Consider the following 14,144-nt stretch of genomic DNA (forward strand, 5'->3'; position numbering starts at 1 on the left):
TATATATATATATATATATATATATATATATATATATATATATATATATGAATTTTTGGGATTTCTATAGGATCCATAATTTAACTGTAAATCAAACCTATGGTTGATCCAATTAGGGATTTACACCACCGAACCAATATTAATTATTGAAGCACTAAATTAGTGTAATCTTCAACCATATAAGTGGCCTATTTGCGTTGACAAAAAAAAAAGGTGCCTATTTGGCTGAGAGAAACACGATTGCAAAAACATTTCTAAAGTTATCACTTTCCTTGAAGCATATGCAAGTGACCCAAACTCTTTCTTAAAATAATTATGATCATAAAAAAAAAGCTTTTTTTTCATATTTTGTTTAACTTTCTTCCATCGGAAAAAAAACTCAGAGAACCGTGGAGTTGTTTTTATGTAAATAAATATATCATCATTATAACTTAATCAATTAATCATCACACCAAAATACTCATATCTACAACGGAATTAGGGTTCATAACAAACCAAATTGTGAATTTATGTCATTCCCAATCAAATCAAAAAACATATGCGGTAACAAATCATTTTCAATGATCCATAATAATATTAACAATCTTTGATAATCATCAAACACGGAATCTTAAAAGAAACACATTTTTACATCTCAAATTTGTTTTAAGAGATTAATTTCTGAGGATTTACGATATTATATTTGTTAATCATCTAGTAAACTTAACCAACCTTAATTGTAGTTGAAAATTGTTGTTTTTGTATTCAAATTGCATAACTCTAATACAATAATACAATGTTGATATATTCATCTATGATGAAGATTATAACTAGATAGAACTAATAAGATTTATAAAAATAAAAATTAAAATGATTACCCTAGAGGCTTAATCATTAAGCAAAGAGCTCCAAATACAATCCAAATCCTCAGCTTGAGGCTCCAATCCATTAATCTCAAATGGAAGCCAAACATCATCCATTGTTGTCTTTGGATCCTCACATTCATCAAAGAATTCAAAACCAGAAGAAACTTTGAAACAACCATTGTCTTGGTTCTGTAACAATGACAAGAAATTGTCTTCAAAATCCATCAAACATTCTTCTGATTTGCATATCACACCCTCCTTCAACCAAGGAAAATCAAACACTCCAAATGCTAAATAGCCTTTCTCTTCCACTTCATTATTCTTGTCTCTTTTTTTCGATTTCTTGTTCCAAATCTTGCCTTCAACATCATCATATTCTCTTGTTCTTTTGTTCTTCTCTTGATCCATTTTTCGCCCTTTTTTTTCTGTGAATGATAAATCACAAGAGAATGAATATGAATGTTTGTGTTGTGTATAGAAGTTGGAAAGATAATTGTTATAACAAATGGTGAGCTTTGTACACACGCTAAGCTTTTTTTAAGGAAAAACCGTATCACATAACTCAATACAAATGTAACAGCACACACATGCATGCACACGTACACTTTCTTTTTATTTTTTATTTTCTTTCACCTTTCATCATCACCAGCAATCAAATGTGAGATAGGTGTTAGTTCCTCTTTTTATGGCTCTAAATTTGGTTATGAAGAATGACCATAAAAGTAGACTTATGAAATAATGGTGATGTGTGATGCCACGGAAAATCAATGTTTTAAAAATCGAATCTGATATTTAACTTTAGAAACTTATGATCATTGGATTATGATTCAATAATCTTAAATTGTTCGAAATTTCTGATTAAAATTGGTTTAAATTTTAATCGGTTGAACCATTTGATTTGATTCGGTTTTTGATGAACAAAACAAAACATGTTTTATCTTCGCATTTTTGACCGGTTATGTTGTGATTTATGTACTCTCTTTTTTTCTATGAATCTAAAACAGGACAACATCACATTGCTTCAATTAAAGAAAAGCTATTAATTATGACCACAGTTTTATTAAATTAGCTTTTTCATAACACCAAGACTTGAGAAAACACTTTCAAATTATTTATATGTTTAATGGATCTCATTTAGTCTCTTGCTACAGACTAGAGATACCTGAGTTCATCATTATTGACAGCCAAGTTACATAAACATCTCAAAAAGCCAAATGGATAAAAAGTATTAAAATAATTATAAGTTTTTTAGAACAATAGCTTTTCAATGAATTGAAATCAACTTCTACATCCCATTTTTTCAAAAACTCTTGATTTAACTTATGCATAAACATCACAAACTTGTTTTTTTAAGAGAAAAACCATAAACTTGAGAAACTCTAGTGGATCAAAAACTAGTCCAAACTGAACATTAATCTCTAGCAAAACTACATCCTTTCGATCCTGCGGATTAAGCGTGAAAAAGTTTACATAACTGGGAGGCTCTCATTTCATTATTAATGACTGCAAAATTTAATACATTCAAAACACCAGAGAGAGCCAACCCACACACAACATCCTAGCAAAACGACACGGCCTCCGAAGCAACCGACCCCATGTTCTCATTACACAATAACATTGTATACAACGGATCTATAACGATCTTTCCCTGAACGCGGTCGTGGCAAGAGCTTTGTAGTATCATGAGAAGCACAAATGCTTATCCTTTCATAACTGCTAGTTAAGTACTTGTAGCAGCCATTCCACCAATCCTCAACTGCTACCACCCCTTGATTCAGTTTACACTCCAATTGCAGTTTTGAAACTAATGCGTTGTTTAACTTCTTCAAATGTGGATGTCACACAATTTACAAAACCGGAGATGATACTCAAGACATTCTCTGCACGGGTTTACAGCTCAATAACACTGAGTTTATGACATGCATGAGAAGACGGATTGTGCTAGCTTCTGAAGGGGAAGTAGTTGGTAAACTACGATGATGGCCTAGTGTACGGTACACTTGATCCAATATAGGCCGCACGTGCGCTGCAATCCTTGTATCTTCCGGGTCTATAGCAGCAGCCACATCTGTCATCCATTGCAATTTTCTCGGTGTGTCTGTATTGATGCCACAGGATAATTGTTGTAGAAGAGATAAAAGTACTCCTTGGCTTAATGGCATCGGTGTCATCGTCAATATACCAGTTAAACCAGCCTGTTTATGAAGAGGTTTGAAATTGAATGTTAGCTACATTGACTAGTTCTTCATAACAACTGTTGCCAAATGAATGAAATAACGAGTTGTTTGTTACTCAAGTCAACTACACGTATAATTGTCATACATTCATACCTGAGAACATAACCAAGAAACTATTGAAACGTCACTTCTATGAAGGGCTCCAGTAAATGCTTCCTCGAATTTTCGCTCATTTATTAACCTTGATAGTTCTTTGGTAGGATCCTCGGTCTGTCAAAACGCAAGTCATTTCACAGTACAAAATATCGAAACGCCCATTTGAAAATAATGAGGGAAGGGGATGACAGACATACCATCTCATGCAAGCCGTTGTTGACTTGTGTTACAAAAGGATCAGCAGCCACTTTGGAGTTAGCTGCCATTTCCAACAGTTTACGTTGGCCGTCAGCCAATTGCCCACTCAAAGTTTGAGTGATCGATGATGCTGAATTAATTGTTTCCTGTGAAATCATGACACCACATGTTGAGTATTCAAACATGATAAATCAGACATTCAAGATTCAAGCCTGTAAATATAACTCTGGACCTTTTTCCAGTAAAACCTATAGTTCCAAAAATTATTTACTTGCAAAAGATCTTTTACTTGGTTATATAATAGTTATTTTGGGAAATAAAATAAATCGTAATAGATCTTTTTCAAAACAAGCATCTTACACATACCCTCAAGGTGATGGCTAGCGGAGAATGAGTAGAATCATACTGCTGTTGAATAGCAGTTGTGTGGTTCGAAAGTCCATTCTGAAATGTGCCATCAATTTGTTCAAACATTGCTTTGCAAGACTTCTCAAAAGCAGGAACTAATGTAGCTTCCACACTAGTCTTAAGTGCTTCCTACAAAGTACAAACAACACCAAAATAAATGATTAAAGAAAGTCTCTTACAAAGGAACAATATTCAGACTGCCTTGAAAGCCAACATAAAAATAAATCCAAAATATAAATTGAACTTAAGTTGCACAATAATATTATTGAAGAATTTCGGCAACACTTCAAAAATAGAGGTTCCATGAAATGAGTTTCAAATAATCACATCTTAGTAAAGTGTGGTGTAAAATCACTTAGTAACAAAAATAAAATAAGCCTACATTTAAACCTATTAAGGATCTCGCAATCTAAAACAGCTTGCAAACTATAGAATGCTGAAGAAAATATTTGCAGGATGTTTGAAGGATCAGCTTGAGAGATGGAACAGGTGGTAAGCTTATATGAATAAAACAAAGCAGCAACAGCAAAACTTCAAGCTCAATCAAACATAACTAAAGCTTGTGATCCAGTTGAAGTACTGTCTAACACTGGTTTAATGGTTTGGTTGAAATTAGGTACTGTCTAAAACTGCTTACAAACAGAGCTAGCAAAGCTAGAGATCAAATATGTAACTAATTACGAAAGAAAATGTCAAATTCTTAGAATGTGTGGGTTGGTCCTAACTCAATCCTACAAAACCGGCTTGTAGGGTGAGGAGGATTGCCCCCACTTATAAACACAATTCAGGTAAGCAATGTGAGACTAAATCCACCCCTTCATAGCCAACACAATGAAGGTGTTGGGGGCTGCAATGAAGGCAAGCCAAAGTGCCGCAATTAAGGCGACTAGGGGTGGACCGCAATTAATGAATGAGAAAAAAAAAGAATGATATACTTCTATCAGGTGTCAGTGAAAAAGCTAGAACTTGCAGCTCATTTTTGTGAGTAACCAATATGTTAGGATCCTTTCTTTGAGCAAGAAAGAATTCCTAGAATTGTGGTGTAAAAATATAGTCAAATTAATAAAAAAAAAAATATTGCAAACAAATGAAGGATTTCTTATTCACAATAGGTTTACAATTAAGATGGTGAAAAAAGAGAAGAAAATCATTAAAAAAATAAAATAATAAATAAATAAAAATTAATGCATTGTCTATGATGACTACTTGTTTACCTGAAGAGCCTGCTTGCCAGTAGTTTGAAATTGTACTTGTATCTGCCTAGCCACTGTAGCTTCAAGTTTTGAACTAACCGACTTTTCTAGTTGATTCAATGCTTTGTCTCCCACCCCCTTCTGCAGAATTTATAGCATAACTTTGGTAAGTTATATTGAAACAAAAATCGTCACTTCAATAGAGAGGAAAAAATTGAAGAGGCGATCCATAATATAAGATAAAAAAACAAATAATACTAGTTTGTAAACCATAACCTGCATGCAAAAATTTCTGATATAAAACATAAGTTTGAAATATGTCACCGCCGTGCAGAAAGAATGGGGATTTTACAAATCAAATTAGCAACAAAAATTAACATTTACCAAATTAATGTAACTATTTGAAAAGTAGCATTTTCAAAAGCTGAAATTAATACAAACCTGGAATGACTCCGTAACAGATGTTGTTATTGCTTTCTCTATATTTTGACTAAGTGAACGAGTAATGGTTGTTCCAATTGAAGATATTTCCTTCTTGATGATTTTCTCCAATAGAGATGACATATCCTTGTTTATGTAATTGGAGATCATATTTGTTATTTGCTGCACATGGTCTCGCTCTAGTTTCTCTTGCTTTGCATTTTCTTCTTGTATGCGAGCCCACAAAGCATCGGCGTTAGCCTTGACTACCTTCTCCATGCTTCTACCCAATGAACCTTCTAATCTTTTGCCTTCTTTAGTAACAGGGGCCGAAACCATCACATTCATCTGCTTTTGCATTTCTTTCTGCATGTTTAATAGCTGTAAAACGAGAAATAAAGGAGATCAAGACAAAAAAACTGAAAAATAGTTCATTGTGTGACATGAGTAAATACGAGTCAAAACCAATTAAGGATATGAAAGCAAAGTACAAGGGTAAATTAATTACCTGGCCCATCATCTCTTGCATAGAAGATAATTGTGGTAAAGCAGACTCCATGGAAGAGCCTCCTGTATTTCCACCTTGATCATTAGCTGAATCCGCTGAGTTAAAAGGGCTAGGAGAAGCGGAAGATGTACCAGACACTTGAGAGCCTTTACCTTTCTGTCTTTTACCTTTCGTGGAAGGTGCTGGAGGCTGCGAAGTTGCAGCCACAGCTTCGGATTCCTTGATGTTTGCAGGTACCTCCTTATTTGTGTCTTGAAGAACTCCCTCGATATTATAGGTGTCTCTTTCAGGTGCTTCAATAGTATTATTATTATCATTTTGAAGGTCTCCCTCGATATTATAGGTGTCTCTATCAGCTTGACGAACTCCCTTGAAGTCTCTATCAGCCTGACGAACTCCCTCGATATTATAGGTGTCTCTGGCCATCCGAATGCCAAGATCAGAAGCCTGAGAATGGAATAGCTTCTCTTTCTTCTCAGCAACATCGGGGAGTGTGCCTCTGTCTCTCTCATACTCGGTGTTTTCTAGATTAGAACCTGCCTCACTCTCACCTACTACTTTAACCTCTACTTCAGACTTTTCGGCATCACTATGTGCAGCCACATTTTGAACATTCATACCTTGAGGGGTATTAGAATTAGCAGAAGATAAAGCAGATTTAGAGAATATCTCAGATGGAGTCACCAAATGGGTAGGGTGTTTAAATATTGTAGGGCTATCAGAAACATCGTTTTGTACAACTTTCTCACTTTCTTGCAAATTGTCACTCGATGCAGGCACATCAGCCACATTATCTTTTTCAGAGTCTACTCTTTGTTCTGCAGAAGAATCAATATTTATTGGCTCGCTGCCGTGATCACCAGCAGTTGTTGAGCTGGTCCCTAAAATATTAGAAGAACTTTTGGAACCAGATAACCTTCGAGACAGTCTTGGACTAGGCGGAAGTGGAGGTGGAGCAGCATGGACATGTTCAAAACCATTATGAGAAGGTAAATCATTTGGCTTGATCTCAGTATCTGATACCGAAGCTTCGGGCAAACCATGAACATCCGAAGACAAATTCACGGCATTTTCAGAAGTGCTTGAATGAACTTGCTGTGTGTTAACAGTTTCCAGATCAGTAGATCCATCCCAAGCACGGGATACATTCGGTTCTGTTTTTTCAAGTTCAGCATTGTCTAGTGGTGGAGGCAAACATTGTGACAAATTGAGTCCGTACTGTTGAATAGCTTGTGTTTGGACACAATATATCTGCACAAGATGGTCTCTATCCGGTAAACTATCACTAGTTCCGATAAGGCTTAATATAGGCATTGTGACTATGAACTCGGAAATATAATCCATGCGAGTAGCAGTTGGATTGGGTCCATACTCTATATGCACAGCATATATTGTGTTTTTCTTGGCATTTGCTAGCAGAACCAAACCAGCGCGAGGCAAAGCTACAACTTGATTGAAAAATGCATCCTCAGGGTTGGCTTCAGAAGAACTTCTTATATCCAAACTCTGAACACAAATCCATGATTCAGAATCACTAGGCAATAACCAGCCTTCCTCGTAACCAGATACCCATATCTTCACTTCCTGATTTAATGGCCCCTGTGTAGTAAATGAGATATATACAAAAAAGTTAGTTAATGAAAGATGAAAGGTTGAGCTATAGACAAGGTAGTCCAAAAGCAACAACAACTGAAGCATAACAATATACTATTTTTCCAATAATGAGAAAAACTTGAAGCATATACCGCTGTGACAAGGACGATGTGGTCTGGGCGGTGAGGAGCAGTCAAGAACGTCACAGAATTAACAGGTTTACCATTATGTGGTCTTAAAACAGCAAGTGGTGTTGCCTTGCGTTCTTCCCATATCTTCACCTGTTGACAAAAACGACTTAATTACAAGTGCGAAATAAAAGAACAAATGACAATAAGACTTTTCTTCGAATAGCCAACTCCATGATGTAATACAATCTATGCAGCACCAAGATATCACATTGTAGGTGTGCCAACTGTCCGACACCGAGCCATAAGACTACATTTGTTTTTCTCAAATTATTGTCCGTGTATGTGCTTCATAGAATACAATAACATTAACCACTTAAATGCAGGGTCAGGATTATAGTAATCTTTTCACAGATTCTACTAGCAAAAAAGTTGGATGTCGAAAATAAAGAACAGAAAAGAGTAAGGCAGAAGAGAGACAAATGCATACCGTGCCATCTGCTGATGCTGAAGCTAATCGACTCTTCATCCATTGGCACATTGACAACTCAGTGATATTGTCGTCATGCTTACCGATAAGGTGCACGCCATCAATCAACTTATCAATGTTACATTTGAGGGGCTCCTCTGCAGAAAATGTTTCACCCTTTCCAGCTTTCATAGTGTCGATTTTGAGGATACGGTTTCCAATAGCAACAATTAAAATCTCCTGTTGGTCAATTCCAATTATAAGCTAAAACTTTAAGGATCTAAAACCAATTGAAAGATAACAAACTTAAGGAACAAAATTATAGTCACTGTTACTTGTTTATGGGGATGCCAGCATACTCGCGGATGAACTGACTCACTCTCTCCTAATATCTGAATGGCTAGGATAACTCTTCCAGTAATTTGAGGCTTGTCTTCCTCATCAGGGCCCTCATTGATTTTCCATATAAAAATTCTCCCATCAGTGCTAGCACTGTGAATGCACGAGCAAATGCAAAGGAAAAATTAATAAATGCATTATTGCGAATAAAAAGCTGAGACAAACTGAAACAAAAAAAAAAAGATATTTACCTGGCTAACAGGTGAACATCCTCAGCGAAGAAAGCCATATCAGATACTCTCTACATAAAAAAGCAACATGCATAAATTGGAGGGCATATGAATTGGAAATAGAATAAAAGGGGGAACAACATCTCAAATGTGTGTAGGAACAGCAAACTCGTCATAAGAGGTAAAGCAAGCTTTGCAATGAACACATAAATAGCTCAAAAATATTTAAAAAGTCATATATCAAAAAAAGACCCATGTGATCGTGTGTTTATACTACATCTTGCCTTTCTGCAAACAATCATCTCAACTTGGCAAGATAAATCAAGAGAAGGCAACAGACAAAATACAGATAAAAATTAAGAAGTATAACATATAGTCTTACGCATTTCCTAGCAGCAAATATTTCATAAGTTTATGAGGAAATGAGAAAATCACATGCTTTTTTCCTGTCTCGTGGCAACAGACATCAAAAGTAGTTTCGATATAAGCAGTGGTTAATGCAAAAAATATGAAACTTAAGTTCATAAAATAAACAGGAAACAATGTTGCTAGTTGCTATCCTCGCTCACCAAGGTAGTGCATCAATCAGTCCTAGCGCCAAGAAGCCATAATTGACCGAGTACATGTTTGGATTGAGTTATTTGAGTTTATCTATTAACATAAGCACTTGTGAGACTGCTCGGGAGAGCTTGTAAAAACAGGTTGTGACATGTCCACAAGTTTTTTTTTAACTTATTGTCATAAACACTTCATGATAGCTTATGAAAATAGCTTATAACTTCTATGAAAATTGTTTAACTTTATTTAATATTTCATTTAAGAAACAACTTATACATAAGCACATATATGATAAGTGTCTATTCTATAAGTGCTTAATTAAATTGTTTATCAGAACAAGACACAAATTAACAGTTACAATGCAGAAAAAACCATTCAATACATTAACAACTGAACTCCAATCACTACAAAAGCATCAAAACTAAATATCAAATCAATGGAGTATAGTCCAAAAGCAACACATCTTACCTGAGTATGGCCTCGAAGCAAATATCTCAATGCAGTATTGATATTAAGAACCCGAATAGCACCCAGCTTGAGTCCATAGCAAATATAAGATCTATTAACCGCAATTTGTCGACCAAGCACGAGACCAGGATCAGATGCATACTTAGTAATTGGAGTAACTTCAAGCTGAGGCTGCATTTCCCCTGGCAACTTAACATCAATATCATAAACAACATTCTCTCCTTTCAAATGTCTACCCTTTGGAAGCTTTGTGCTCAGCATCCTTGTAGGTGTGGACTGAGGACTTGCCATGTTCGCACCTGAAGCAGGGTTCGCAGACACTGAAAACTCAGAAACGGATGGTGATGCTGCAGAAGAATCTTGATTTGAAGGAGGGTTTTGTGTGCCCAACAAAGCCATTAACCGTGCACCAGAGGTAGTATTTGGATTTGGAGATGCAGGAAGGTGAGGTGAGGAAGGAGAAGAAGAAGGGGGTTGAAAAATAGGTCTCTGAGGTGCATGCATTTGAGGGTTGTGTTGAAGGATAAGAGGGTTTTCTTGTTGTTGGTGATGAAGATTTGGAAAAGGAAGATAGTGAGGATGATGATAAGGGTATGTACCAGTTGGTGGAGGGTATGAAGAAGAAGGGGTAGGGTAAGAAGAAGGAGGGGGTGTAGAAAGTGAAGGTGAAGGGAATGAAGGAGAAGAGTTCAAATTTGAAGAAATTGGTGGTAGAGGATTTTGATTCGTTGGTCCTTTGAAAAGTTTCTGCAAATCAAATTGGGTTTGTTGCTGTTGTTGTTGATTTTGATTTGGATTTCCAGAAGAAGCCATAAACTTTGACCCCAAAAAATTGAATTTCAGAAGAGGTTCAGAAAAGCTTCAGAAAAGGGGAAAAATTCAAACTTGAGAATGAAGAAGAACAAGATGGGATCCAAAATTGAGATCTGGAATTAACGTTGGTGTTTGTGTCTCGCTTGTTTCCAGTGTTGTTGTTACTTCGTACTTTGTCCTCGGTCTTCCTCGTACTAGTTTAGTAATCTCAGAAAAGTTTAATAAAAAAGAAGAAGAAAAAAAACGCAAAATCTTGGTTGGTGTTTTACACAAACCTTGGTTTGGTCTTGTTCTTCTCTTGGGTTGGACGAGTGTTAGAGAAGAGGATTGAAGTGAGGAAATAGGTTAATCAATAATTTATGTTTTTGAATCATCCAATTAAGCATGATGGATGGAAATTTTTTGAGTGATGATGGTGGCAACGGCAAGCATCATAGCATGGCACTAGGGTAAGTAATCATAATCAATACTATTTTATTTTATTTATTTTTTATGCTACTATTTATTACCTTAAATTGAGATGATTTATTTATTATATTTATGTTAATATTAATTTCTCATTAAGAAATGTATATTAGTTTTAATTATTAATGAATTGTCATTTTTTTATTTTTTTATATTATCGTTCACTAAATTTTTTATTTTTTTTAATATGAGTATTTTTTTATATACTTTTGAACAAGAGTATGACATGCTTGTAAAAAAATGTGAAGAAAAAAAAAGTTAATCTACTTATTTTTAAACATATGTTCACTAAATGTACATGTTGATGTTCACAATTGTGTTAACCATCATCAAATGTACATTTTTCTGTCATTTTCTATTAACATGTTTGCAATTGTGTTTGAAGGTAGTTTTTCACATTCAAGGCAAATATATCGTGAAAAAAGAGAAGTTCTCTTTTGTAACTTTCACATAAATGTGACTTTCTAAGGGGGTGTTACAAAAACATGATTTTGTGTCTCTAGGTTAGAGATGATAGAGAATTTGGGTTCAAATACTCATTCTTAATAGATAAGAGATTCCTTTCCTTTTTTCTTTTTTTTTTAGAAGAATTGACTTGATCTTTATTTAAATTGATCAAGATCTGAATGAAATTAGTGTTCAAATGAAGTCGACGCTTAAATGCATGATGTTAAAGAGGTATTTTTAAAGTTAAAATATATTATAAGTTGTTAAATTATTTTTTAAAAATAACATATGTTTATTTTTTGTAGAGATATTTTTTACTCACGGAAAAGTATTATTGTTATTATTATGACGGATATAAATACGAGAAGACAAAAGGGAAAGAAAGATATGTTCATTTTGGGTTGCAAAGAAGTGGAAGATATAAAGATAAATGAATTTCAACAATTATTTGTACTAAAATGAGTAATTGTCTATTCAAATTCAAAGGTATTCCAAATAGGATGGATAGTTAAGGTTATACGTGGTACTCGCAATCATGAATTAGATACTTTATAATATTGTCTTTATTTAGGTTGTTTAAACAAGGAGAAAATAAAATTTGTGAATGTCATGACAAAATACAACATGGCAACCAAATTTATATTGGGTGAATTTAAATATTGAAGCAAAGACAAACACACGTAAACCACCAAAACTTATAAGACCTAGAATACTTATTGATCTTATTTGAAAGGTTATGACACTAAAATGGCAATGACATATTTTGGACATGTCTAGATTCAGTAAAATTGTTGAATACATTTCATTTGATATTGATATTTGATAATACATATGCTTCAGTAAAATATATATCAGCTACCATTGCTTGAATTGTTGGTTAAATATGTACGGAGGTAAAATTTATGGTAGCTTTGTCAGATTTAGAACGTGAACAACAAGATAATTTTATTTGAGCATTAGAAAAGGTTAGTCAGTTGTTCATATCAAATAAGTTGGTTTCTAAAGTTATTGTGAGTGGTGGAGACTTTACCTTGATAGATGAAATTGAAGTTGTTTTTTCAACTTCAATTAATTTGTTGTGTCATTTTTATAAAACTTTGGAGCTAAATGTAAATAATATTTCTTAAAAGATGGGCAAAAATTAATGATATACTTATGAAGAAAAATGTCTTTTCTAATTGTATGGATGATTATGAGCCACAGACGCAAATTTTCTAGTTAGTTTGTGTCGGTATCATCCTATATGTGAAAGAAATATGGTTGTCTCTAAACAACGGAAGTGGTGCAAATGCGTTGACCAATCAAGTTATGCATTTAGGGAACATAACAACAAATAAAACAAAATTTGTAAATGGGTAGTTTCAAAAGATCATTACAGAAAAACATCATCAACATTATGAACCAACATAATACTCCATTTTATAGAAGATTGTGTGGTTTTATATTAAGGAGGTGTATACAAAACATTTCTAAAGAGTTAGAAATAATAAAGATTGTAGGTGTTGATAAATCAACATAAGGTTGCTCTATTATAAAATCTTATGGGTTACCTTGTGCATGTTGAAGTTGTTTTGCTCCTTCATCTTTATTTTTGACTCGAATCATGAGAGTCATTTTACTCATTTTTAGTGCTTAATCTCCAACACATATATAAATCAAATTCTATATATTCAACCTCTTTACCCTGCTTCTAGACCATTCTCACTCATATTCTCCTCCAACATTTATGAGTTGACAATTCTTCATGCATGGAGTATCATTCATTTTTTTTGAAGGAAATTAAAGGTGGATAAGCGTGAATGGCATGATGAAGATAATGTTTTAGGTTGGACATATGCCCAATAAAGACACACTCAAATCAACCAAGATGCCCCACTAAGTGTCGTACAGGTATACCTCCATTATAAAACATCACATAGGAACATGAGCTCCTTTCTTATCCCAACTATGGATCCATATCCAACAATCATCCACATTTTATGTTAGATCAACCGGGAATGGTTATAATCACTTTGTCTATATAAATGTGACTATAAGTTACATCCAAGTTTTTCGCTCAAACTTGAAATAGTCCAACCTCTCGCAAATATTGACTTGAGTGTTGGAGTGTTAACCTTATAGATATATTCCTCTCTCCCTCATTCCCCTTTTGGTCATCGGAGACCATAACCAGCATACGGAAGCTTCACTATGGTGGTCATCTTAAACCTTTCATTTATTTAAATACTAGTACGAAAAAAGTGTCACCGTATATGGAAAAGACAAGTTGAAGTGTTGGATCATTAAAAAGGTATTAAGGTCATTCTGCATGTTCAGAGAAATATATGATTGGAATAACCAAAGTGTGTGACTGACCTTCTCACACGATCCCAATCTTACATCAATTACAAAGAGAATCACATAGTCGAGGATGTTGAAATAAACAAGACATCATGAAACATTTGAGGTTGAAGGCAATGAGACAACAAGCGTCATATGGATGGAGATAAGGAAATACATAAAGAACCCCCGATCTAAACTCTCATAATATAATTTGTTTGAGAGAATCTTAGAAGAGTGTGTTAATATGAAGTTCAAGGAAGTATGGGCAAAAGATATGTCCCTAGACCCTGAAGAAAATGATCTTGTGTCTAGAAATTTGAAAACTTATCTACACATGGTGGAAGAGGTGATGAGTGTTAGGGGTAAGAGGCATACACTGGAGAAGAATGTACTTCTCTCTCCAAACT

At 34.5% G+C, this 14,144-nt stretch overlaps 2 protein-coding genes across 3 annotated transcripts; both read right to left on the reverse strand.

Annotated features, from left to right (window-relative positions):
* Nucleotides 1–866: 866 nt before the first annotated feature.
* LOC127111978 (uncharacterized) lies at nt 867–1,253 on the reverse strand. The gene has a single exon (XM_051046208.1). It carries the CDS (start codon nt 1,251–1,253, stop codon nt 867–869), a length of 387 nt encoding a protein of 128 aa, XP_050902165.1.
* Nucleotides 1,254–2,228: 975 nt separating this feature from the next.
* On the reverse strand, nt 2,229–10,949 carry LOC127076178 (enhancer of mRNA-decapping protein 4). Of its 2 annotated transcripts, XM_051017769.1 has the most exons (13): nt 9,691–10,949; nt 8,686–8,735; nt 8,431–8,587; nt 8,117–8,335; nt 7,651–7,779; nt 6,058–7,504; nt 5,906–5,967; nt 5,419–5,778; nt 4,999–5,118; nt 3,743–3,913; nt 3,376–3,522; nt 3,176–3,292; nt 2,229–3,040 (listed from the first exon to the last, which is right to left on the reverse strand). In XM_051017769.1, exons 1-13 carry the CDS (start codon nt 10,501–10,503, stop codon nt 2,714–2,716), a joined length of 4,119 nt encoding a protein of 1,372 aa, XP_050873726.1. In that variant the 5' UTR covers nt 10,504–10,949; the 3' UTR covers nt 2,229–2,713. The 2 variants fall into 2 exon arrangements, with proteins under 2 accessions (XP_050873726.1, XP_050873720.1); XM_051017763.1 differs by having other exon boundaries at nt 5,906–7,504.
* Between the last annotated feature and the right edge of the window lie 3,195 nt (nt 10,950–14,144).

The sequence above is a fragment of the Lathyrus oleraceus genome, chromosome 1 (assembly GCF_024323335.1).
Source record: "Lathyrus oleraceus cultivar Zhongwan6 chromosome 1, CAAS_Psat_ZW6_1.0, whole genome shotgun sequence".
NCBI classification, from domain to species: domain Eukaryota; kingdom Viridiplantae; phylum Streptophyta; class Magnoliopsida; order Fabales; family Fabaceae; genus Lathyrus; species Lathyrus oleraceus.